Source organism: Ursus arctos, unplaced genomic scaffold, assembly GCF_023065955.2.
Source record: "Ursus arctos isolate Adak ecotype North America unplaced genomic scaffold, UrsArc2.0 scaffold_16, whole genome shotgun sequence".
NCBI lineage: Eukaryota > Metazoa > Chordata > Mammalia > Carnivora > Ursidae > Ursus > Ursus arctos.
In genome coordinates this window covers 43358493-43386483 of record NW_026622830.1, presented here as the reverse complement: position 1 = coordinate 43386483, position 27991 = coordinate 43358493, and the positions used below count along the sequence as shown (strand labels likewise).

The window sequence follows — 27991 nt, the reverse complement described above, 5'->3', positions numbered from 1 at the left end:
GAGTCCCAGGAAGAGAGGAGAGAAGAATGAAGCAAGAAATAATGGCCAAGACCTTGCCAAAATTTATCAAAAGTTATAAGTGGAGGATTCAAGAAGCTCAGCGCATGAACTCCAAACAAGAGAAATTCGAGAAAAACCATGCAGTGAGACAAAATAAACATGGAACCCCCACAGCATCAAGCTGCTGGGAACTGACAATAAAGAGAAAAATCTGAAAGCATCCAGGAGAAAATGACACATTAAATACAGGGAAACAATGGTTTGAATGATGACAGATTTCTTAAATCAAAACTTTTCCATGTCAGAAGATGATGGAAAAAACATCTTCGAAGTGCTGAAAGGAAAAACAAAAACAAAAACAAAAGCAAAAACAGAAACCTCTCAGGCCATGATTCTATATCCAGCGGAAATATCTTTCAAGAACTAAGGCAAAATAAAGATATTTTCAGAAAGAGGAAAACTAGAGAATCCATTGCCAACAGACCTGCAATTGTATGTGCTATAGGAAGTTGTTCAGGGTGCAAGGAAATTATATTGGATAGAAATTATATTGGATCTTCAGAAATGAAGACAGAACAATAAATTTGGAAAATTGCTGGGTAAGCATTTAAGTTTATTTCTCTTCTTAAGTTTTTTAAAATATGTATGACTACTTAAAACAAAAGTTATACTTTTGTTGGTTTTCAATGTGTGTAGATACATGTCAAATGTAACAGAAAAGGGTGCCCAGAAAGTGGGGAGAAGAGACCTGTATGGTTGCAAGGTTTTTATATTTTATGTGAAATGGTACAATATTAACTCCAACTAGAATGCAAAAGATTACTGATGTATATATTATAATCCATAGAGCGACCACTAAAAAATAAAATAAGATATACACCAGAAGCCAATTGAAATAGAATACTAAAAATACTCTAATTTTTAAAAAGCAGGCAGAGGGGAATAGAATAACAAAGAGCAGAGGAGACAAACAGTAAACCAGTAACAAAATGGTAGACCTAAATCTAACCACACAGATAATTGCATTAAATATTTGCGGTCTAAACACTTCAATTAAAATGCAGAAAGAATAGAAAAGCATGGGGTAGGTAGATTTCTAAGCTGGTCCCCAAGATTCCCACCCATCCTTTTGAGTGTGAGCATGAACTGGGACTGTGATGAGAGGATCACCCCAATGATTAGGGGGTGTTCTATGGCATGGCTGACTAAGATATGCTCTGTGGGTCTGACCTAATCAGGTAAGCCCTTTAAAAGACACTAGGCTTTTCCTGAAAAAGATTTGAAGTGTGAAGGGGATTCGACATGAGAAAGACTCTCTGTTGCTGGCTTGAAGATGGAAGAAGCCATGTGGCAAGGAATGTGGATGGCCTCTTGGAATGAAGAGGGGATCCTGTCTGAGCAGCAAGGAAACAGGGACCTCCCATCTCAGCTGCAATAAATTAAATTCAACCACAGATCCAAGCTCCAGAGAGAGCACAGCCTGGCCAACACCTTGATTTTAGCCTTGAGAGTCCCTGAGCAGAGAAGCCAGTCACACCATAGCTACCAACCTGCAGAGCTATGAGCTAACAAATGGATGCTGTTTTAGTTTGCTAAATTTGTCAAACTTGTTATGCAACAATAAAAATACTAACAAAATGTACTTTATGATACCCATGAGCGACACTTTAGATATAAGAACACAGAAAGTAAATAGATGAAAAAAATAAACCATGCAAACAGTAAACATAAGAAGGATAGCAGGTAAAGTGAACTTTAAAATAAGGGATATTACCAGAGATAAAGGGGCACATTTTATGATAAAAAGCACAATTAATGAGACAGATATGACAATTATGAATGTTCATGTTCTTAATAACAGAGACTCAAAAGAGAGAAAGCAAAAATTAACAGAATTGAAGAGACAAATAGAAAATTCCACAATAATAGTAAGAGATTTTTAATATCTGTCTTGGCAATCGATAGAACTAGACCAGAAAATATCAGTAAAGACAAAGAAGATCCAAACATCACCGTCAACCACACTGATCTGTTACTTATATGTGGAATCACTATGTTGTACACCTGAAACTAATGCAGCATCATTATGTGTCAACTGTATTTCAATTTTAAAAAAATGTTATTTACACTACACCTGACAACAGCAAACTATATATTCTTTATGTGTTCACAAAGATAGTCCATATGCCTGGACATAAAACAAGTCTCAGTAAATCAGAAAAGATTAAAATCATACAGAATATGTCTCTGACCACAATGATATTAAGGTAGAAATCAATAAAAATATGAGATCTAAGAATAACACGCTTCTAGATAATACAAGGGTCACAGAAGAAATCATAAGGGAGATTAGAAAATATTTTTTGAACCAAATGATAACGAATACTCAACATATTAAAACTTGTGGGAGATAGCTAACACAGAAGAAGTTAGCTTTAAATGTGTGTATAAATAATGGCTTAAGGTTCTACCTTAAGGAACTAGAAAAAGGGCAAAGTAAATCCAAAGCAAGCAGAAGAAAATAATTGTTAAGAGCAGAAATCAATGAAAAGAGAAAACTGACAGACAAGAGAAAATTAATAGACTCGAAAGCTGATTCTTTGAAAAAGGTCAATAAAGTCAGCAAACATCTAGCTAGACAGAAAACTTGAGACAGTTCTGTGTCTCTCTTCTCTTTCTCTCTCTCATCAGCTGGACAGGGAGAGAGAGATTGGACACAAATCCAATACCAGAAATGAAATACAAGCTATGCTACAGATTTTAGACTAAATAGATGATATAAGAGTATACAAACAACTTAGTGCCAACATTTAACCAATTTAAATGAAATGGACAATTTTTTTAAAAAGTACAACATACCAAAATTGACATATGAAGAAGCAGAAAATCTGAGTAGCCTTAGAGCTAATGAAGAAATTGAATTCATCAAAAACCTTCCCACAACATAAATTCCAGGCCCAGATGGTTTCACTGGTTAATTCTATCAAACATTTGAGGAAGAAATAATACCAGTCTTACACAAAATTTTCCAGGAAACAGAGGAGGAGGAAACACTGCCTAAATTATTTTATGAGGCCAGCATAGCCCAAATACTGAAAACTTATAAGGACATTACACAAAACCAGAAAACTAACCAAGGAAAATTACACAAAACCAGACAAAAAAAACCAGATCAAGAACCTTCATGAATATAGTTGTAAAATAGTTTCAAAAGTTCTTTAAACATTAGCAAATCAAATTCAATATATTGAAGGATAATACATCATGAATGACTAGGGTTTATTCCAGAAATGTAAGGTTAGCCGAACATTTTGAAAATCAATCCATGTAATTCACCCTATCAACAGCACTAAGGAGAAAAGAATATGATCTTTTTTAATAGACATAAAAATATCTGACAAAATTCAATAGCTATTCATGATAAATCTTCTGAACAAACTAAGAATGAAAGGTTACTTCCTCAGTCAGATAAAAGGCACCAAAGAAAAGCATACAGCTAACCTCATATAAAGGGGTGAATGCCTAAAAGCTATCTTTTGAGATATGGAAAAAGGCAAGAATGTCCATTTTCCCCACTTTCAGTCAATATTTCACTGAAGGTTATAGCCAGTAGATTAAGCAAGTAAATTAAATAAAAGGCCTAAATATTAGAAAGAAGTAAAAGAGTTCCTACTTGCAGATGGTATATTTATGGATCTAGAAATAAATTACTAGAACTAATAAGTGAACTTAGCAATGTCTCAGGATACAATGTTTATATACAAAATCGACTGCATTTCATATACTAGCAGCAATCAGTTGGAAAACAAAATTTTACAAACCCATTTATAATAGCTCAGATACTGCACAAAGGGAGATATACCAATGGTCAATAAGCACATGAGAAGATGCCCAACATCACTAATCATCAGGAAATCACAAATTAAAAGCACAATGATATATCATGTCATACCCACTAGAATGGCTAAAATTAGAAAGACTGATAATACCAAGTGCTAGCAAGTATATAGAGCAAGTGAAACTCTCATACATTGCTGGTAGAAATATGAAATGATATGGCAAATTTAGAAAACAGTACAGCAGCTCCTTTAAAAGGTAAACATTCACTGACCATATGACCTAGCCATTCTTTGGATATATAGCTAATGGGAGTGAAAATATGTCTACACAAATATCTGTACAAGAATGTGCATAGCAATTGAATGAATAAACCAAATGTGATATAGCCATACAATGGAATACTACGCAGCCATGAAAAGGAATGAACTATTGATACATGGAATAATATGGCTGAATCTCAATACCATTATGCTAACTGACAGGAGCCAGATATAAACTAGTACATAATGTATGATTCTGGTTATAAAAAATTTAGCTTTAGCAGGTGCATATGCTTGTGACATCATCTGTTTTAGTTTGCCAATCCTGCTGCAACAAAGTACCGTGCACTGGGTGGCTTAAAGCAACGGAAATTTACTCTCTCACAGTTCTGGACATGAGATGTCTGAAGTCATGGTGTTGTCATCACCATGCTCCCTCCTGAAGCTCTAGGGAAGACTCCTTCCTTATCTCTTCTTAGCTTATTGCTGTTCCATGACTTACAGCTGCCATCATTTCATTATATGGCCTCTTTCCCCAAGTATCTCCGCTGAATCAAACCTTTCTCTCCATCGATGGGCACCAGTCATTACATTTAGGGCCCTCCCCAATCCCATATGACCTCTTCAGTTGATAACATCTATAAAGATCCTATTTCCAATGAGGTTACATTCACAGGTACTGGGGATTAGGACCTTATCTTTCTCTGGGGGTGGGGGGACATAATGCAACCCACAATACTGTGTCCACAGTCAAGATAATGAATGTATTCCTCCCCACCAAAAGTTTCCTAATGCCCTGACAGAGATGCTACTCAAAGCTGACAGTAGAGGGGAGAAATCTCCTGCTAGTACCTACTGTTGGCCAAACACAGATGAAGGTCAGTGAGCAACCAGGGCTGGGAAATGTCACCTGCAGAGGCCATTCCTTGTGGTATAGGGCACAGTGGGGAAAGCAGGAGACTTTACCTGGCTCAGTTTGCTTTAGGATGAAGTTTCAGCAGGAAGGTGTGTTAGATCCAAGGCAATTGAGAGTATTTGTACATGTCTTTGCCATGATTTCAATTTTGATCTAAACAGGGAAATAAAGGCCAGAGGGGGCTGCTAGAGAACCTGTATTCAATTGGTTACTAGGGGAGGTTTTCTTATACCTCCACTTCCTAAGCAGGGTACGTGTTTAGCTCTGGCGGTTCTCCAGGATAAACTTGGCACATCTTCCAGGATCGCCATTTTGGGGAGAAAATTTGGGTAAAAACATTTAGATTCTTCTTAATTTAAATAGATATTGTGACATACATGTATATACAATGTCATTTTTACATTAAAATAAAATGAAATTTTTCTTTTTCATCAGTATGACTCTTGAACTTAGGACAGAGCCTAAGACCTAGCAGGTATTCAATGAATATTTGTGGAATGAATGAACACATGTATGAAGGAGCAGAATGTGAAATTTCCATAGATTATCAGGATAAAATGAGGGATTCCAGAGAAATCTCTTGTGTGCTGACGGTCTGCTTTGAGTTCTGTCCAGATAGACTATGGGGCAGGTGGGGGATTAAGGGTCATTTACCTGTGGAGGCACTTGAGTCAGAAGCCATGACTTAGGTAAGGGATTGCTACAAGCCCCAACTGACTTCCCCCGAGTTTGCCCACTGAATGTTGCTAGCATTCTTTACCACAACCGATAACATATACCCTTGACTACCCAGCCCCACACTCAACACTGATCTCAGCCTCCCTAAGGGGTCTCCTACTTATCTGTTAGATTGGCCCCGTCCTTCTCTCCGCCACTGCCGTCTTCTGCTAATCTCCTGAACTGGCCAATCTGAGGACACGGGTTGTAAGTCAAGCTATTACACAACCTAAGAGAAAAGTTCTTCTCTCAAAAGATAGATAGATGATAGATAGATGATAGATAGATAGAAGAGAGAAAGAGAGAGAGAGAGGTCTTCTAAGTCTCCATTCCATGGGGGAGAAACCCCTATTGCTGTTTTCAGAGTCTTAGAAAGTTAACAGCAACAGACTTTGGGATGTTTCTGAACTGGGTTGGGAGCCCAGCATACCACTGACTTGGGGTCAGAGTGTTCTCTTCTGTAAAATGGGGATGCTTTCCTTTACAGAGCAGTTGTGACCAGGTGACAGATACTGCAAGCATGCAGCATGGTGACTGGGACATTGTGAGCTCTTGGTCAATGTCAGCACTCTTCAAACCTTTGACACTCTTTCCATGGAGAGGCAGGGTCTAATTCTCTTCCCCTTGGATATGGGTGGGTGATACAGTCTCTCTCTCTCCCTCTCTTTCCCACTTGCTCTTAGAACCAAGTCACCCTGACAAGATGAAGTGTTCTGGACAAAATCTCAGCTGAAGCTGATCTAGCATCAAAAGCCAGACATAGGGATGAACGTGACTCAAGCTCTGCCCACAGTCTGACTTTGCCACATGAGAGACCTCACCTGAGAACTACCCAGCTGGGCCCCCTCAAGCCCCAGGACCAAAGAGATAACCATGATAAATGATTGGTGTTTTACGCCACTAAGTTTGGGGTGGCTTTTCCCTCAGCAAGGGATCATCTGAACCGTTAGAAAAGAAAACCCAAAACCTGTAGCTATAAATCCCCCACAGGCCATCTCTCAGACCCCACGTCCCGGACAGGTGAGGGCTCTCCGCAGGTGGCAAGTGAAGCTCACAGGGACCTACTTACGGCGCACGTAAGTCTGAAAGGCTTGGTGGGCGTGGTGAAGCAGGCGCTGTGAATGGGGTCTGGGTACTGGCCGTCGTTCCACTGAGCCAGGAGCGCGTCGCGGTAAATGGTAACCCCCGCGGCGCTGAGCGCGTCCTCCACCGTGCTCTCCACCGAGTAGTTGTTGATGCAGGTGATGGTGGAAGTGGGCGGGGGCTGCACCAGGTGGATATAGGAGCCCCTCACACCGATGTTTAAGAGCGTCTCCACTGTGGTGTAAGTGTCAATTGTATTCCCATAGACAATGACATTCCCTAGAAAAGGCAGAAAATGCTAAGATACAAGGTTAAAAAAAAAAAAACCAACAAAAAAACCAACAACCTTCTTAGTCAAATGCTAATAATGCCGAATTGTTCCCTATAACCTTCTCCTCCTTTCAGCTGCGGGAAGCCAGCGGTGTTACCTAGCAACGGTGACCAAGATAATTTAGTAAAGAATTGGCACAAAACATCCCACAAAGTAGTCAAGTACTTTTAACACAGAAGTAGGACATTCATCTATGGTCCTGTAATTTGAAAGTTGAAATTATGCTAAATGAAACCATCTGGAATAAAGCCTTTTATCTTGTCTTTGTTCCCTAGTCGCTACACTTATTAAGGGAAAAAAAATGACTTAAGTTTGCAATATTTGCAAGTTCTGCGTAAATGATGAAAGGACACTGGTAAACACACACACACACACATAGTCATGGACATGATGGTACAGATATTTTAATGTTAAAGTGTTGAATTGGATTGATTTTAAGGAAATCTTTCCCTTTCTTGAGAACTAAAGACTAGAGCATTCTGCTTTTCAATGGATAATTTAATGAAGATTCAAATTCTGATTTTTAGATTTAAGGAGTCAAGAATTGGCGAAAGGGATGGCAGGTTGTTCTTTCAGACAGTAAGAATGAAATCACAACATAATCTTGAAAGACTTCCCCTGTGTAAGAGCATTTAGATGGTAATAGTCTAAACTACTTATTTATATTCTTAAAAATACTACAGAAATAATTACATGTTATTCTACTAATTTCATCAGTTTTAAGATCAAACTATCAAAGGAGTGAAATGTATTACATGCTATTTATATGCTATTTTTGACACTGAATTGGCATTTTTACCTTTTTACAAAAGAACTGCTGTAGACTCACTTGTCAGGCAACATGTAACAATTTTACGACAAAATGATAGAGTCATTGAAAATCTCTTTCTTTTTCCTTTGTTTATGAAATGGTAGTAAGAGAAATTTTACAAGGCAAAATAAGTGGTAAGTGTATTTATTCAATTTGGTTGAATAAATGATGCAAAAATCTGTTTCCATCTAAAACTGAAAGAAGGTGTAATGGCCTGCTTATTTGCTTAGGGAAAAAAAGAAACTAGAATAACTTTCAGATTGCTTCTTTGAGGGTAACAGCACCTAGAAAGTTCTCCCATACTTCCTGTCCCTCAAATATGGAATGGCAAGAAGGCACTGAAGGCAGGGGGTGGGGTCCTTTCTTCCTGCCTTCACTAGGAGGCTCTAATTTTGTGGCTATGATTCCCTCTCTATTCAGATGCTCTAATGCAACATTCCTTGGTGGGCTGCATTTTCCTTGGCTGAAAGAGCCAACACTTTGCTTAAATTACTGAGGCTTCCACCTGCTGTGAAACATGCATCCTAGCTGTCTGGCACAACAAAGAATCAGCCTGCCAGGAAAGCCAAAACTTGAACCTGAAACTGTCAAAGGCTTGAGGTCTTCTGCCCTTTTAAAATATGCATGTCAAAACAACATTCATTTTCAGGGAAACAAATTTAAGAGTTTAGGCCCCCACACAATTCAGAGTTGAATATTTTTCCAGTCTTTTTCATGTTAGTTTCTAATAACTATAATATGAGATGGGTTTTTTCATGAGAGGCTCATGGAAGCCAGGGCAATGCGATGTTGCTGGGGACTGTCCAGCAGGGTTGCCCACAGATTGTAGACAGCTGAAGCGGACTCTGCCTTTCACTTGAAAAGGTAACTTATTTTATAAAATCTCTCCTATTTAAATTAGATATTTAATATTTTAAATAATTTTAAATTTTAAATTTATTGATAGATATTCTAACTTCAGGGGTGCCTGGGTGGCTCAGCCGTAAGTTAAGTGTCTGCCTTCAGCTCAGATCATTATCCCAGGGTCCTGGGATCGTGCCCTGCATTGGGCTCCCTGATCAGCAGGAAGCCTGCTTCTCCCTCTCCCACTCCCCTTGCTTGTGTTCCCTCTCTCACTGTTTCTGTCAAATGAATAAATAAAATCTTAAAAAAAAAGATATTCTAACTTCAGAATAGATTTACCTATCTTTAAGTTCAGTTTGAAACAAAATCCACCCCCCTCTCTAAGACTTTGGTTATCCTAATAGTTGCAATAATGCTGCAAAACAAGCCAGACCAAGACTCAGTGTAGAGCAAGACTCAGTGTAGACCTACTGTTGTAGGTCGGCTCACACATCTGCGCTGGCTGATGGTGGCCCATCCGGCTCCACATTGTGGTTGGGATCAGCCAGCACCATGTTTCATTATTCTTGGACCAAGAAATACCTGAAGCCTGTTCTATTTATGGAGACAGGCAGGACGGCAGGAGGGCAAGAGTAACTGCTCACTTTTCAAGCCCCTCCTTGCAGTAGTAGGTCCACTAACATTCCATTGAGCAAAGCAGTCGTTAAGGCCAAGCACATGGTCAAAGAGTGAGAAGCGCACTCTGCCCACACTAGAAGGGGGAAGGGTGTGGCTATTTGCTGAAGAGTAGTCCCTACTATCATGTCATACTGGCCATGGTAAATAGATGCTTATGTGATGCCATCTAAAAGTTTTCATCCAAACATCTTTTATAAGATTGTTTACATATATTTCTCACATTACCCGCAGAATATAGTAGAATCTCATTTTAATATAATCTTGCACAACATAAATAAGAACATGTCACCGGTCAAATCACATCCCTCCACAAATATAACCAGACCGGATGTGATGAAGGCAGCTCTGCCACTTCCATCTCTTGCCTTTTAAATGTACACACGGGGGGTGCCTGGCTGGCTCAGTCAGTAGAGCATGGACTCTTGTTCTCAGGGTTGTGGGTTTGAGCCCCACATTGGGCACAGAGATTACTTAAAACAATAAAATCTTTAAATGTTTGCGCTCTCAAGGAGGATTATTCTCTCCATGACAGTTGTGCAGTTGTGAGTTCTTTCTACATCATTTTTCACTTTTACTTGCTTAAGAATTTTGAGTCCATTCACCTTTATGTTGTGGCTCCCATATACCAGGCATAAAGCCAGGCACTTTGCTACACAATCCATTATTACTTTCACCATCATCAGTAACAACAGCATAAGGTATAGAGTTGTGAATCTCTATGTTGTACACCTGAAACTAGTGTAACATTGTGTGTTGACTGTACTCAAACAGAAAAACCAAACAATAATATTTAGAGCTGCTACCAATAACATTGGCTTCACTCAAATGCCCGGAAAATAATTTTTGATAAGACTAACAGCAAAAATAGAAGCACGGAAATAATTAATAGGGTGAGCAAAGTCTTATGTTTTGGGGGCTCCCCCAGAATACACCTAGTAGACAAAGATTTTTATTATTAATTTATTTCAGGACAAATATCAACCTAGGTGTAAAAATATGATTAATTATATTTATTGAAGTAATTTCTAGCATGGCTGGATAGAACTAGTGCTTCTGAAGGTCAAGACCTGACCACAGCCTGTGGCTGTGCCTCGATCTAAGCAGACATTCCAGCCTCCAGCCAGGTGAAGCCCCAGGAGGCCCATGAGAGTCTCTCCTTTTCCTTCCCTGCACTCACCTCGGTCTACATGCCTAAGATAATCTGTGAGGTGACCTCAAGTTTGCCCTGCCTGCCATGTTATGCCTGGAGACTTGAACAGTATGTCACTTACTGGGGGTGTGAAAAAACCTTTCCTGACTAGACACATGGATGACTGAGGTTTATCATACTGTTGATCATAAGTTAATTGGGACTTACCTCTGTGCCCTCTAAAATATTTTTTTGCAGAACAACCTCTCCATGGCCAGATTTTCCTACTACATATTTTTACTTGGTATTCACTATAAAGTTGGCACTGCTTCATTCAGACACAAGATAAGTTGTACACCTGAGATGTATAAGACAGAAACATGTTCCTCTTTACAATGTTAGATCTGGTTATTAGGTTTCCAGTAAGACTCCCAAAATCCTACATAATCCTAAATGTAACCAAAATTGTGTGTGTCTACAACACAACAGTATAAAATAATACTTCTGCCATATTGGTAGGTGCTTAAATCCAAGGAAATGAAAATGTTTTATGAGAAAGTTAACCCTTGTATAACATGTTGTGACAGTTGGGTCAATTTTTAGCTGAATCAAAGAGTGAAAATGGAGAAAAAGGAAGTGGAGAGAGAAAAAAGAGGGGGCAGAGAGACAGAAGAACAAAGAGAGCCTTGCAGATACAGATTTCCTTCAATCACTGGGTACGTGAGAAGAAAGAGTTTAAAAGTAGGTGAAACAAAGTGGTTGTTGGTGAGGGGAGAGGATGGATGAACTAGTAGCAGAGAAAAGGGCTTTGTCTACAGGAGACGTTGGGTCTGACAGCTTTTTCCCAGTCAGAACATATGAGATGGGGTGAATGGGGTTCCACTGGTGCCAAACACCCTGATGACTGAAAAGAGGAGGTATGGCAGCCCCAGGTTATGTGGGATCCATGATATATATTCATGTATGGCATGCTTTTAAAGTCAGATAACTTCAGTTCGCCAGAGATTTACTTTAATCGAGGCATTTCCACCACTTAGGTACTTTATAACTCATGGAGTCTTTGCAAATAGTTATAAGGAAGTAACACATTGCAGGGGCCTCCTTCACATAATTGGGATATCCTATACATTCTTCTGACTTTTCGACACATATATGTTGCAAATAGAATGGGAAAGCTGGGGATTTCCCCTGCATATCAGTTTTATGCTAAAAAATCTGGTCACTGTCTTCTCTGCAGCTCAGTTAATCTAAGGATAAGACACAACCCATTTTGATCTGATAGGTGACAGAGGTACCATGGTAGGCTTCCCTGCTTTGAAATGGCCAAATGGTAACAGATGATTAGAACAGTATGGATGAATCTTCAATAAAGGGTAATAGAATATAGCCATAGCAGTTTTCATGGAAGGCCGATCTTTGTTGCTCCTTTTAGGGAATAAATTATGTATTACTAAGATTACAGATCTGGAACAGGAAAGAGCACAAGGAGGGCACCATCACAAAGAGGACCCTGTGAAAGCCCCAGAAATGAAGGTTGGCAAGAGGAGCACTCACTCATTCCCTCGAGGCTAACCTGCAGCCACCTTCCTGGTGAAATGTACAAGGGCACTGCCAAGATGAGAGAGGGGTTTTGGTGTTGACAGCCCAGCTGGGGAGAAAGAGGGAAAGTGAGGTCTCAAATCACTCTCTGCAAGCCATCAATTCTCCACCTTAGATCAAAAAAGCACTAAGAATTGTCATTTAAAATGTTGGCAGAAATGGAAAGGTGACCTTGCTTTTTGATACATGCTCTTTGAAGATATAAATGAATACACTAGCAACTTTGATTGTGATCACCAAAGTAAGGCAATGACCTTTTAACGTTTCAACTATCATAGTGCACCCATATTCTGGAGGTTCTTCAATTTATCTTAATCAGAGGGGAAATGAGACCAGTTTCATCATCCTGTTCCTGGACTAGATAAATAATAGTTTCAGAAGCTAGGAAATTTACTAATATTTATATATTTAAAAGATTTTATTATTTATTTGAGACAGAGCTAGAGAGAGCAAGGGGTAGGGGGTCAGAGGGAGAGAGAGAATCTCAAGCAGACTCCCTGCTGAGCTCCAAGCCCAATGTGGGGCTCAATGTGGGGCTCAAACTCACAACCCTGAGGTCATGACCTGAGCCAAAATCAAGAGTTGGACACTTAACCAACTGAGCCACCCAGGTGCCCCCAAAATTTACCAATATTTAAAAGTAACATGGCTTTATAGAAATGCAATCCTTAAGGTGATCTCCCTGTTAAGTTCAAAAAATAAAATGTGGGGGCGTCTGGGTGGTTCAGTTGTTAAGCGACTGCCCTCGGCTGAGGGCGTGATCCTGGCATTCTGGGATCGAGCCCCGCATCAGGCTCCTCCTCTGGGAGCCTGCTTCTTCCTCTCCCACTCCCCCTGCTTGTGTTCCCTCTCGTTGCCTGTCTTTCTCTGTCAAATAAATAAAATCTTTTAAAAAATGTGGTCTTAAATTTTTTAAGCACAATTTGCCCTAAGAGTAATAGAACAACCTTTTTAACAATTTTTTAGTAGATGCTAAGAAAGTGTTTTATTCTTTGGGATAAAAGGTATTCAAATTGGCAAAGAAGAAGTCAAACTCTCTCTCTTCGCAGATGACATGATACTCTATATGGAAAACCCAAAAGACTCCACCCCCAAACTACTAGAACTTATAGAGCAATTCAGTAATGTGGCAGGATACAACATCAATGCTCAGAAATCAGTTGCGTTTCTATACACAAACAATGAGACTGAAGAAAGAGAAATTAGGGAATCCATTCCATTTACAATAGCACCAAAAATCATACGTTATCTTGGAATTAACTTAACCGGAGATGTAAAGGATCTATATTCTAGAAACTACAAATCACTCTTGAAAGGCATTGAAGAAGACACAAAAAGATGGAAAAATATTCCATGCTCACGGATCGGAAGAATTAACATAGTTAAAATGTCTATGCTACCACAAGCAATCAATACTTTCAATGCCATCCCGATCAAAATACCAATGACATTTTTCAAAGAACTGGAACAAATAGTCCTTAAATTTGTGTGGAACCAGAAAAGGCCCCGAATAGCCAAGGAATTGTTGAAAAGGAAAAACAAAGCTGGGGGCATCACGTTGTTGGATTTCAAGCTATACTACAAAGCTATGATCACAAAGACAGCATGGTACTGGCACAAAAACAGACACATAGACCAATGGAACAGAATAGAGAACCCAGAAATGGACCCTCAGCTCTTTGGGCAACTAATCTTTGATAAAGCAGGAAAAAACATCCGGTGGAAAAAAGACAGTCTCTTCAATAAATGGTGTTGGGAAAATTGGACAGCTACATGCAAAAGAATGAAACTTCACCACTCTCTCACACCATACACAAAGATAAACTCCAAATGGATGAAAGACCTCGATGTGAGACAGGAATCCATCAAAATCCTAGAGGAGAGCATAGGCAGCCACCTCTACGACATCGGCCACAGCAACCTTTTTCATGACATATCTCCAAAGGCAAGAGAAACAAAAGATAAAATGAACTTGTGGAACTTCATCAAGATAAAAAGCTTCTGCACAGCCAAGGAAACAGTCAAAAGAACTAAGAGGCAGCCCACGGGATGGGAGAAGATATTTGCAAATGACACTACAGATAAAAGCCTGGAATCCAAGATCTACAAAGAACTTCTCAAACTCAATACCCGAGAAACAAATAAATCATAAAATGGGCAGAAGATATGAACAGACACGTTTCCAATGAAGACATACAAATGGCTAACAGACACATGAAAATATGTTCAAAAGCATTAGCCATCAGGGAAATTCAAATCAAAACCACACTGAGATACCACCTTACGCCAGTTAGAATGGCAAAAATGGACAAGGCAAGAAACAACAATTGTCGGAGAGGATGTGGAGTAAGGGGATTGCTCCTACATTGTTGGTGGGAATGCAAGTTGGTACAGCCATTCTGGAAAACAGTGTGGAGGTCCTTAAAAAGTTAAAAATTGAGCTACCCTATGACCCAGCCATTGCACTACTGGGTATCTACCCCAAAGGTACAGACGTAGTGAAGAGAAGGGCCATATGCACCCCAATGTTCATAGCAGCATTGTCCACAATAGCTAAATCGTGGAAGAAGCCAAGATGCCCTTCAACAGATGACTAGATTAAGAAGATGTGCTCCATATATACAATGGAATATTACTCAGCTATCAAAAAGAATGACTTCTCAACATTTGCTACAACATGGACAGCACTGGAGGAGATAATGCTAAGTGAAATAAGTCAAGCAGAGAAAGACAATTATCATATGGTTTCTCTCATCTATGGAACATAAGAACTAGGAAGATCGGTAGGGGAAGAAAGGGATAAAGAAAGGGGGGGTAATCAGAAGGGGGAATGAAGCATGAGAGACTATGGACTCTGAGAAACAAACTGAGGGCTTCAGAGGGAGGGGGTGGGGGAATGGGATATACTGGTGATGGGTAGTAAGGAGGGCACGTATTGCATGGTGCACTGGGTGTTATACGCAACTAATGAATCATCGAACTTTACATCAAAAACCAGGGATGTACTGTATGGTGACTAACATAATATAATAAAAAAATATTATTATAAAAAAAGTATTTTATTCTTTTGAACCAAGTGCTTTAGTTTTAACCACCTAGAAAGTATGTATTTCTTTATCATGCTCAATACTCTAAAGATGAAGGATTCTCCAGGAAGAAAGCCATCTCATGAAATTAAGAAAAGGAAGAGATTTCCTGATTTAGTAGACTGGCCCTGAAATCACACCTCAATGTATGCATACAGTCTGTAGAAGAAATCCATTCAGGAGTTACGCACACAGATATTGATATGAATTTTTTTCCTAGTTACTATATGTTTAAGGCCAGAGAAAACAAAAACTATATGCTACATTTTACAATTATGTCTGTGTATTTACATATTGCATTGTATTTTAATGAAGAACTATATTTCCTTTTTCCACTTCAAAGGAGACATAGAGTGATTATGTATGACCTCATTCATCCTCAGAATAGGCCAAGCAATATGTTTTACTATGTTCTTCAGAAAACTGAGGACATAGAGGTTAAGGATCTAACTGCAGGTCACACAGCAAGTAGATGGTTCCCCAGAACTCAGACCTTCTGAGTTTGGTTTCAGAGTGCTCATACCACTACATTTTATTTGTAACATATTCCTAAAAAAAATACCTCTAATTGGCATTTAATCTGTATAATTAACTTTAGCAAATAACTAGATAATGAAAGAATTTAAAACAGATATCATAGAGTATTAGTAAATTATGAAATAAACATCCACTTAAAAAAATATCATGTCCATGAATAGACCAGAGAATGTTCTTTTTATTTTTTATAGGTCATAGCATAAGATTTCCATGACCCAAGCCTAACCTGTCTTATATTGTTCTGCCAAATAAGAAGGGAAGACTATATTAGATATAACATAACAAAGGCTTTGCTCGGTGATTCATGCACTGGAATTTTAATGTTATACTTTTCCTAACAAACATGTTTTTAATAAGGCAGTAAACTGCATTTAGCTAAAGATGAAAATAATTGATCCATTTCGGGCCATTAAGGCCGTTTTTACTTATTTATTTATTTTTTTTACTTTACTTTCATCTTACTTTTCATTTTCATGGAAAGTACAGAGGTAATAGCAGATGAATTTCAATTAGTTTCAATTAATGCCATAAACCGTTGTAATGTATTAGGTTGCTGGGTTCCATCTGAAACCCCCGGAAACCTCCCGGTTTTGTTTGCAGTTGAAAGCAGCATTTGAGCTGGTGATGTCGGCTATTCTCCATGACACTGGAGCAGTTCTAATAGTTTAGGATAATTTACATCTATAAACCCATCCAACTCTAGAGCCCAGAAAACAATTTCCTTCAGACTGGGCTAATTCCATCACAGAACCACCATTTCTCCTTTGGAAGCAGAGGGAGGCAGGATAAAATAGTGAATGGGGGTGGGGGGGAGGGGGGCAGATAGACAATGGTGATGCTTTGGGGCCATATCTGTAGTTTCAATGGGCAGAAATTCCAGAGCTGACCTCCTCCGACTCACCATCCATTGCTTCTGCTACCCAGCATCCACCTGTCCTTCTAGAACAATCCCTTTACCACCTGCAACAAACAAGCCCCTGCCCTCACGTCCCAGTACTTCAGCCAAGTCAAGTCTGGTGTGTCCCTGGGACTCAACGTTTGACTCCTGGATGGACCTGTGACCCAATCACAGCCACTGAGACACAGGAGATTTTTTTTCTCAGACTTTTGTAGGAAGGGCCCTGTCCTCAGCTCCCTCCTGCCAGTCCCACCCTGAACTATTCAGAAAAGGGGAAATCAGCACTGAGGGAGCAAAAGCTAACTATCATGCAAGACGTCCACATTCTTCCTGGTGTTGTTACGGTGACATGAAGAGGAAGCCAGGGTTGGCAGGTGGAGCGATGGCAATGGGTACAGGAACGCAGCCCTGCTCGCCTTTCATGAAGTGCCAGCCTTCCAGTTTCTAGCCTCAAATACCATCATCCCATAACTGACTTGAGTAGAAGCTAGAAGTGGCTGCAGCAGCTCTCATCTGCGTGCATAGCTGCCCCACCTTCAACGGGCCATACGGTCTTCTCCAACCTGTTCCTTCTGGATCGCTTACTCGCTACTAGATGGGTGCCACGGACAGGAGGTTCACCTTCCTAAAGTGCTGTTTTGTGCACTGGTTACCTCCTTCACTAGTTCCCCAACCCCTAAAAAGTAACCAGTTAAGGGGCACCTGGGTGGCTCAGTCGGTTAAGTGTCTGACTTCGGCTTAGGTCATGATGCCAAGGTCCTGGGATTGAGTCCTGCATGGGGATCCTGCTCAACAGGGATCCTGCTTCTCCGTCTGCCTGCAGCTCCCCCTGCTTGTGCTCTCTCTCCCTCTCTCTGACAAATAAATAAATAAAATCTTTTTAAAAAATTAAAAAGTAACCAATTAAAACTGGACATGGCTGGGCCCTAAATTCCTTCACCAGCTGCCATCCAAGGGTGTGACCAACACTATTCACACTTCCCCGACCTGTCTCTCTGTTTACTTATCCTGCCCTTCTTTAAGGCCAATCCTCTTTCTCCAAATTTCAGTTTCCAGGGCTTTCATGAAGGACATCATGCCTCTCTACAGATGGACTGGCCCCTGGTGTACAAGGATCCCCATTTTTTGTGTAGACTGTGTCCTTGACCATGCTATCACCAGGGGCTGAGATTATGCCCTGGGGAACCTTCAGTGCAGAGCAACAGCCCCACCACATGTAGCAGTAGTAACAGTACTGCCAACAGCAGCCTGTATCACTGAACTCATACTCTGTATGACACACTGTCTTGAGTTGGGCATGAACTATCTTATTTATTTCATTTAGCCCTCACAGCAACCCACGTGAGGAAGATATTATCTGGAATGGGACTAATTAAATTCAATTCTGAATAGGACTCTAATTGTGGAAAAGCTACAAAGAGAAAGAGCTTCCTTCAGGCTAGAGGTTAACAGTTTTCTCTCTAACTTTTCTTACATGGAAAGTCATTTGAAAAGGAGCACCACACAGAGCTGAATTAAACGGGCAGGGCTGAGTTTCTCGGATGTCTCCCAGAGCCTGGGCCCTGCATCGAACGGTTAGGAGCACCTACTTGAGAGATGCCCTGGGAATGTCATTAGCACTAGAGCTGGGGGAAATAGCCTACATTTAAACAAGAAACTCATTTCTACATACTTCTTATCTTGCCTGTTCAATGGACAAAAGCAGGTACTCAGAGGGTTTTATGCAGTGGCTGATGGAAGACATTCTCAAATCTTGCAAAAGCATTTATTTTCCTTTAAGTGGGCAACAGAGTAACACCATCTCTGACAACTAGTCATCAGAATAGCACAGACGCTTTTCCCCCATCTGACAACCAAGAGCATGAAAAAAAAAAAAAGGCATCTGAAGGAGGGCATAGTGCTTGTTATTTTGGGATTTCTAACTTCTCTGCCATAAACATTCAACCTCAAGAACCTGCACTGTCACTTTCAAAGGCCCCTTTTTTTTTGGCCAAAATACTCCTTATTCCTCACATCAAAAATAGGCAACTGTTCGAAGTTATAACACTGCATTATGACAGGATTGGGGATAGTCCTAAAACACACTGTGTGTTTTATACTGAACCATGGACTTTCATGCTTTCAGGGAGTTTAAGTTACAATTTGAGGCCTAGACTTGATGAAATGGTAATGATTTGTGACAAATCCTATGCATAAAAGCAGGGAGGTTCTGCAAACTATGGCTCATCAACAATTTTTGTAAATAAAGTTTTATTGGAACACAGCCTTGCCCATTTATTTATGTATTGTCTTTTTTGCTGCAAAGGCAGAACTGAGTGGATGGGACACAGACCATATGGCCTCCAAAGTCCAATATATTTGCTATTTGAACCTTCACTGTAAAAGTTTGCTGATCCCCAATTTAAGAATTCCTTAATTCTATGTAGGTTGTAGGGCAGTGATTTAAAAAATGACTAAAATGGTGAAACAGGTTTAAACTACACAGATGCAAAATTGAAAATAATACCAAATTCTGAGGGAAACATGAAAACACTCTGGCAAGTTTTAAATCTGAGTCTGGTACATATTTATATATCCCACCTCTACCCAAAGGTTCCAGACCCACTTGGTTATTTCTGTCCAACTTTTAGGTTACACAACGTATTTCAGATCCTAAAAAAATACAGAAAGCTTCCAAAACACCCTTGGTGAGACTAGCATACCCTTAATTCCCCAAACTAGACATGTAAAGCTTATAAGAGAAAATTACAAGCCAATCTCACTTATGAATTTAGATCAAATAGCCTATAAAATACAAGCAAATTAAATCCAGCAATGTATTGAGTGTCACTTGTTACCCATTTTTAATGGAGTAAATGTAGCAACTTAACAAAAAGTCAATTAATCCCTAAGACTTCCACCAAAAATTAGAAGAAACCGTGTTTAATTTTAATATATCAACTATATTAACATCATTAAATTGTATTTAAATAAGTACACTAAATAGATTAATAGATTTAATTTTACGTATTGATCCCTAGATGATAGGCATTTAGTGTTTTTTCACATCCCCAGACTGCACGGAACCCCAGCCTGCCATGGGGAGTTGTATAAGCTAAGCAAGTCACGAGTCACTGACCCTCCCCGAGCTGTAGGCTAAACAAAGGGACTGCACTTTGTCATCTTCAAAACCTCACTCCCAGGTTTCAATTAAGGACAAAGATGTAGCTGGGCCCTGTTCTGGTTATTTTGCCAGTCAAACAATTTCAGTTTAATCCAAGCAACAGAGAGGAAGATACTTGAGAAAACACTTTTGAGTGGCAGAGGCATTTGTTCAAATGGTTTACTGTCTCATTTCGATTCAAAAAGTGACATGCAAGTCGAATATGTGTGTTTGTGGGAAGGACTGTGCATACACCGTCAAGAAAGAGAACAATGGATTGGGAAGGGAAGAAAAGAGCCCTTCCAATGCAGACCTTTCTTTTTCTTCCGAGGTCTTTTCGGCTTCACAAAAGGAGACATATTTTCCATATAATTGCTAAACATGTTTGCTTATTAAATTATTCTTTAATTAGTTAATGATTTTAGCCATGCTTTGCTCTTCGGATATTCATTTTGTGTAATAAAATAATTATAGATAATTAAACTATCTCAAGCCTTTTTCTTTCCCCCAGCAAACATGCTGGGTATCCAAAAATGACAACAAGTTGTAAATTAATCTGGAAAACAAAGCATGACAGATGAATGATTTGGTTGGAATTAATTAGGCACTAATTATATACTGGAACTAGATGAAGAATGAGACTCATTATAAAAATAAAAAGCGATTCTGCAAAGATGCACAGTTACCAACATCCTTACCTTCTGCGATGATGGAGTTGTTCCTTATCCAACTCAGGGCCTTACAGCAATCTTCTTCATCGTTGAGAGTGAAATGGTTGCAAGGAACTTTATCAGTGTATCGCTGCTTCCCGCTGTTTGGAATCTCTCTGTTTGTCACATGTTGACTAATATCAGCCCCTGTAGGGCATGGGACCTGAGGTATGTTACAGAGACATGCTTATTTCAGTGGCAGTAAGGGAAGCACTAACACAGCAATAAATACATACATTAATTTAATTAAATAAACATAGCAATGTCCGGTATAAGTATGCCTTGTTCTGTCCTCAGATACAATCAGGTTTTAATTGAAAAACAGAAAACAAAAACCAGGTGGAATGACCACTGAGAGACAATTCTCAGGAGTTGCTCTGGTTATCTAATGCCACATAACGAATTATTCCAAAATTCACTGGTGCAAAACTACCATTTACTAGGCTCACACATTCTACAGGTCAGTAATTCAGACAAGGGCAAGGTGGGATGTGTTGGAGGCCTCAGCTGGGAAGACTCCAAAGCTGCAGGTGACCTGAGGGCTGGGGGCTGGATTCATCTGGAGATAAACCATCTCACTCCTCCCTCCACCCCCAGAAAACATGCCAGGTATTAAAAAATGACAGCAAGTTGTCATTTTATGTCCAGCAATTGATGCTGGCCATGGACTGGGATCCTGGCTGGGGTGTTGGCCAGAACATCACATGTGGCCTCTCCATGTGTCTTGGGCTTCCTCACAACATGGCATCTAACTTCCAAGGACAAACGTCCTGAGAGAACCAACCAGTACAGAGAGCTCCATATTCTTTTCTAACCTAGTCTTGGAAGTTGAGGAGTGTCTCTTCTACCATGTTCTATTCATGGAGGTTGTCATAAAAGCTTGGCCAGAATCAGGGGGAGGGAACCTAGAATCCATCTCTTCATGCAGGAGCAGCAAGGCCATGGAAGAGCACACAGAATGGGATTTGACATAGCCATTTTTGGTAAAAACAAACTGTACAGAAGCAATTATACCAGGGGTTGAAATCCAAGTGCATAGAGAGGCAAGGCAGAAAGGAAAATGAGGGAAGGGGACTACTACTTATGAAAATTATAGAACTATTCTGCACTTTGTCAGAGAAATATTCTCCCTCTCCCTCTTCCCGCCCTCCCTCCCTCTCCCCTCTGTCTCTGTCTCAACACAGTATACACTCCTCTCTGTCTCTGTCTCAACCTCCCAGTATAACTTCTCTTCTCCCCCTTTTGACACAGACATGAATGGAAGCACTTTCCTCTAGTAAGGGAAAGCAACAGGAAGAACATAATAAAGGCTGACACTTGTCTTCAGTGTCAAGGGTACTGTGGCAAACTCGAAGGCCCAAGCCCTGGCCAGAGTTTGGCCACAACTCAACTCTATACAGTAGATGCCAGGATAGAGTATGGGTTCAGTGTGGCCAGATCTGATTTCTCAGGAAATGCCAGATACTATTTTTTTTATGTCACCTCAATTTTTTCATTATTTTGGTTCAAATTAGAATCTAACAAATGCCAAGTAAAATAGCACAGTGACATGAGTTTGCCCCATGGGTCAGCACCTCACCCCTCTGATTTTTATTTGGTGACCAGGAGAGATTAAGTGGAAGATAATGAGGCCAGCGCCAGGAGCAAGACTTAAAGGCAAAACAAGGTCTCTGTTAGAAGACCTGCACCAGCTCTTTGCATACTTGTGGTGTGAGGCCCATGGGCTGTGAGGCAGGGATCGGTTTACAGTGATGATGGGCAAAAGTTCACCTGCAGTAGAGACTATTGTGGGTACAGAGGAGGTTCTTGCTCCCTTGACAAGTGCAGAAAATGCCTTTGATATGGGGTAGATGTGAATGCTGGCTGGTGCTTGAAGAAATGGGGCTTCACTAAGTCTCAGATTACATCTAGGAAACTTTTTGGTTATGTCCTTCTTCAATATAAATGGTAAGCCCTGTACATTACTGTGATGCATTTAATTCATTTTCAAACTGGATTAAATAGCTTAAAAAAAACAATCAATTTTAAAACCTAGATGTCCTTTCTCTACAAAGACCCTGCAGTAAAATGATATTTAGTAAAAAGAAACAACTCAGGAATTAGTGGTCATTTACTGCAACTTACAATTGTGGAGGTAAAATTTTCTAATTAGCAATATTATTTGTTTAGCAAAATCATACTAAATTTTGGAATTTTTATATTCATAGGTATTACAAGGCAGTCCATGTAAGGCTCTGGTAAATGATTTATTTTTTGAGTATTCTCCATCATTTTAATAATTGTTTAGGCATGTCCTATGACAATCATCCTGAATTTCCTCAAACAACCCCCCACCAGCACCACCCCTATGTTTGACTTGTTCATATTCCCTCGCCCTTTCCTCTGCTATTATCACTGGTATCTCTGCTTGTCCTTGAAAGTAAAAAAACAACTCCAGATTAGAACAAACTCAACAGCCTTGCTCCACAGTATGGCCCCTGCTGAAGAGACAGAAAAGGGGAGAAGCACGAAGGACCATTATGGGTTGAGATCAGACACTACTAGAAGCCCAGCTTGCATTTTAAAAAGAGGCTCTGAGACATGTTCCCAGCAGATAAGTTCTTCCCTGGCTTGGAAAACAGGAAGGACGCCTTCACAAACACCAGTGTTTGAATTTCTAGAAGCCACCCAGGCCACAAAGACATCCTTGCAGTGCTTCACCCCACATTCATTGCTGCAGTATTCATTGTCTCAGTCCTTCCTCACAACGGGAGTCCTCTCACAACCAGACTTCACACATCGAGGCTGGGGTGAGAGCATCACAGGAGACCCACTCACTAATTCAATATCCATTTGAGAATGGATATTGTCGGAACTACATCTGTGATCATCTCACAGATTGTCTCAGGTCAGATTTCCTCCATTGTATGGGCCTTGGGGCTGTTGTTCACAGGCCAGTCAGGACTACGTTCCATAGCTGGTGGGACTAAGGTGGTCTGCATTTTCAGAGTGGGTGGAGGCACAATCTTGATCTGTAGAGCAGGTGGCTGTTGCCATAAATTGATTCAAACTTTCTGAGGTGGAGGCTGTGGCATGACCTGAAGTAGGGGAGGCTGCTGCTGAATGGCCACTTGCTGCTGAGTGGGGGGCTGAGGCAGCTGTTGCAATGGTGGGGTTGTCATTGGGGTGGAGGATGCTGCCTCTCCAACACTGAGCAAGTGACAGTTTGGGTTTGTTGACTGGGCTGGATAGTGGCTGTACTGGTTTGGCTTAGTTGGATTCCCCTGGGAGTTCACCACTGTGGCTGGGATAATGGTAACCATCCCTCGAGACATAGTCATAGAAGAGGGCAACATCTGTCTGGTAATAATCAACTTGGTGACACTGGGCTGAGCCCCAGCCCCAAAAGATGCCTGGTTTGCCACAAAGAAGGAAAGAGTGGAGTTAACAACAATGGAAGGGGGCAGGGCAGGGGGCTCTGCTGAGGCTGGCGCTGGAGACGCTGGGTCAACAGTAGCCATAGGAGGTGGAGAAGGAGTCTGTGACAGTGGCACTGGGTCCAATTCTACTGTTTCCACAGTGGCCTGACAATCTTGAGTGTCTTTATATGCTGCCAGAGCCTTCAGATGCTTTCTTGGCAGCTTCGGTTTTCCTCTTATACACCTGTTTTTGCTCCTCTCCAAGACTATCCTACATGGAGGCCCCAATTTTTGAAACCCCCCCAAAAGAGGCATTGGGATTCTGCCCCTTGATGACAGCCCGTGTATCACGAAAGAATAAAGCAGATGATGAAACTGGCTTCTGAGCTTCATTAGGATTTTTCTTTTTTCTCTTCTTTGGGGCCTTCTGCTTTTTTCCTGCTTCCACACAACTGTCTTCTGGCTGGGAAGTTGCCTCCGGAAATCCTCAACACCATCCTTGTGAAGTGAACTAATAGGTGAAGGGGTGGTTGAAAGACGATCCTTGGGTGACTGGCAGGTGGCAGTATGGTGCCACCCCCTAAGCTCAAACCAAGTCGAGAACTTTGTTCTGACTCATCAGTGGTAGTCAACTGACTATGCCCCAACAAGTGAGATGTCATCTGTCATTCGTACATCAATTGTAACAGGTGGGCTGGCACCATACTGAGCTCCTATAGAATGGTCCAAGTCCATGGTCAAGCCCCCACTCAGGAGCCCCCCCCACCCTGCTCCATCAAGCCATGAGTCATGCCCACAGACATGTCCAATGTCTGGACCCCATATTAGTCTGAAAAGCTGTCATTCTGAGAGGAGGAGGGGTCTGCCAGGTCATCAAAGAGGCCAGTCACATCTGAGACAGCCAGTAAGGGATCAGAATTCAAGGAGATAGGTGGGATTTCAAATTTCTCATCTCCCAAGCTTGGTGTATGGAACGTCTTGGCACCTGACAGGAAGGGGTGCGAGGACCCTGTGATTGTCAGGTAATTGTCATTTCCTCCAGGAAACTCCATCTTCACACAACGGCTACCACCGTCTCAGTCCCCTCATCGCTCCCACCACCCCCACAGGTGGTAAAGGATTTTAAATGCATGATATTGAATGCTGTGCTTTGGAGGTTCAAAACCTCACCAGAACTCCACTGAGCATCGTTGTATAAAAGAAAATGAAATTTAGGTAACAGTACACCCACTTAGTAGGTCATACTCTAATGAATCAGGAAAAGTCGTTGGCAGAAAATGGCAGGGCCAAAGAACAAATTGGGAGCTATTCAATTTATAAAACTTTCAATGAGTTATTATTCCAAATAGTAAGTGTTTAGATTAAAAAACAAACAAACAAGGAAGGGGGAGGGACAAAGAATAAGGTCCAAAATGAAAATCAGCTTACCTATTGTGACCCTGAAATGTAATTGCATTCTGATAACCCATATATTTCTTGTGTGCACTTTAATGTGTGGGATTGTTTTTGCAGACTTTTAAATTAAAGAATTGGAGAAATTAAAGGAAAATTAATGGGATCGTGTATTTTTCATATTCACACAATGGCATTTTCACACAGTAGGCAAAACTGAAGCTAGGATTTTAAATCCCAAGGCAAATTAATTTGTCCACACAGAACTGAGCAGAACTCAAAAGATGAAAAAAAGGTTTATGGAAGAAAAATCATATTATGTCATCAAAGTAAGGGAGAGAATAAAGTTTAATAGGAGAGCATGGGTGTATTTCACTATCCAAATTAGAGAGTGTTCTGCATTAACTAAACTGCTGCTAGTGATTGGCGAGTAGTGGATGACTTTTTGACCATTCCATCAGATGATTCGGAATTGAACAGCTCAGCATCCCTGACTGATGGGAGCCCCTCGGCCACCCCATTCCCCTTAGCAAGTTAATAACTTATTGTTATTATCCCTGACTGCTGGTAGCCTCCTCAATATTCTGTTTCTCTCTCTCTTTTTAAAGATTTTATTTATTTATTCATTTATTTGAGAGAGTGAGCCAGAGAGAGAACATGAAAGGGGGAGGGGCAAGGGGGGAACAGACCCCGCTGATCAGGGAGACCCCATGGGGCTTTATCCCAGGACCACAAGATCATGACCTGAGCCATAGGCAGACACTTAACCGACTGAGACACCCAGGCACCCCTCCCTTTCTTTCTTAGTAACAGATTCCTGGTAAATACACCCAGTTGAAAAACATTTCCTAACTAGTGACTTAAGAGGTGGTCAAAAGATTTATAAGCAGCAGTCCCTGGGTGGGACAATGGGAAAAGTCATTTTGCTCTAGTCCTTCCTCCTTCCTGCTTCTTACAAATGGAATGGCTGGAGCCACAGCAGCCACCTCAAGATGCTGAGAATAGAAGCCACTTGGTAAAGATGGAAGAACAAAAGGTAGAAGGGTCTGAGTTCCTGATGACATCAGGGAGCCACCTTACCAGACCTAGGCTGCTTTTCTCCAGATATTTTTAATGAAAGAAAGAACAAAAGAGAGAGGGGGGGGAAGGGAAGGGAAGGAAGGAAGGAAGGAAGGAAGGAAGGAAGGAAGGAAGGAAGGAAGGAAGGGAGAGAAAGAGAAAGAAGTTCTAGAATTTCTGTGTTGTGAAGACTTTTAAAAGCCACCAAGTGTAATTCCTGGATCACATCTGTGAGAGAGGGAGGGCAGGGAGGGGAGAGGAAAGGACAGAGACAGAGAAAAGGGAGACAGGAGAGAGATAAGGGCAATGGAGAAGAACTCACAGTTTGGAGCCTGTGTTTAAATCCCAGTCTGTCACTTTGTTGTCATCTGACCCTAGACAAATCACCTCCGCTTCACTGCACCTTGGCTCCCTCATCCATAAAATGGGGACAAAAGCAGCATGGACCTTACCTTTGGAGATTTACTGCGAGAACTGCATCAGTTAACACACACGGCAGTCCCTCAACCTCTATCAGGTGTTTCTATTGCCTTATGAGGGTCCTGCTGTGACAGGGTCACTGTCTCCTGGGCAGGACATTCCCCCTTGGAGGAGACCCTGACTCTGTTTTTGTTTGTTTGTTTGTTTGTTCTTGAGATTTTATGTATTTATTTGAGAGAGAGAGAGCACAGTGGGGGGAGCGGCAGAGGGAGAGGGAGAAGCCGGCTGTCCGCTGAGCAGGAAGCCAGATATGGGGCTTGATCCCAGGACCCCGAGATCATGACCTGAGCTGAAGGCAGCCACTTAACCGACTGAGCCACCCAGTCTCCCCAGGACCCTGACTCTTAGGAAGTTGTTTCATAGGATAAGTAAGCACTATATTCCCATCGCTTCTGGTGGTCTGTCTTCCATTGGCTTCCCAGGCAATGACATAAAAGTCTGATCTGTTTTCTGCATGTCCACACCCTTCAAGTATTTGAGGACAGCCATCCTGAATCTTCACCCTTGTGTCTAAATATTTGGAGTAACTTAGAGTCTCTGGATGTGCTTTGGTTTGATTTTTCCCATCTTAAATGCGACTCCAAGAAACAAATACTCCAGGCACCTCTGGTTCTGTGATATATTCTTTGACATGAACATGTTCAGCATGTAACGAGCTCGTCACCTCTGTATTGTTATTGCAAATTGTACCCTTTGTCGACATTAATGCTTTTCTTTCACCAATTAATTCTGCTTTATTATAGGATACTAATCTTGCTGCTGCTTCCAATAGCCTTTTGAATTTGTGTAACACCTTTTGCTGGTGCACTTTTAACTATTGTTTCATTTGGAAACTTTGGGTGTCATTTTGTTTTGGTATTTCTCTTGTATTTTGAATTTGGTACAAACACAGAGCTGTGCTGTCATAACAGCACAGTGTAAAACCGTGGCATTCACCGTTGCAACTGTTGTTTTTCCTAATGCCATTCTGGTTTATACTTGTTGAAAACACTGTGGCTGCTTCTTTGTTTTCTTCCCTTTGCTTACACGAACAATGTTTTCTCCTGTCTTATCTTCTTCCGGGTTTGGAAGGTGAATTTACT

At 40.9% G+C, this 27991-nt stretch overlaps 1 protein-coding gene and 1 pseudogene across 1 annotated transcript in view; both read right to left on the bottom strand.

Moving 5' to 3' along the window:
• The window catches only part of CFAP61 (cilia and flagella associated protein 61), a 285814-nt gene that overhangs the window by 71788 nt on the left and 186035 nt on the right, over positions 1-27991 (bottom strand). Inside the window, exons 20-21 of the mRNA XM_057312694.1 lie at positions 20569-20743; positions 6803-7095 (exon numbers count right to left, since the gene is read on the bottom strand). Of these exons, the coding sequence (XP_057168677.1) occupies positions 6803-7095; positions 20569-20743 (468 nt within the window). The remainder of the gene's footprint in view (positions 1-6802; positions 7096-20568; positions 20744-27991) is intronic.
• Positions 23534-25158, bottom strand: LOC123001274 (TOX high mobility group box family member 4-like; annotated as a pseudogene).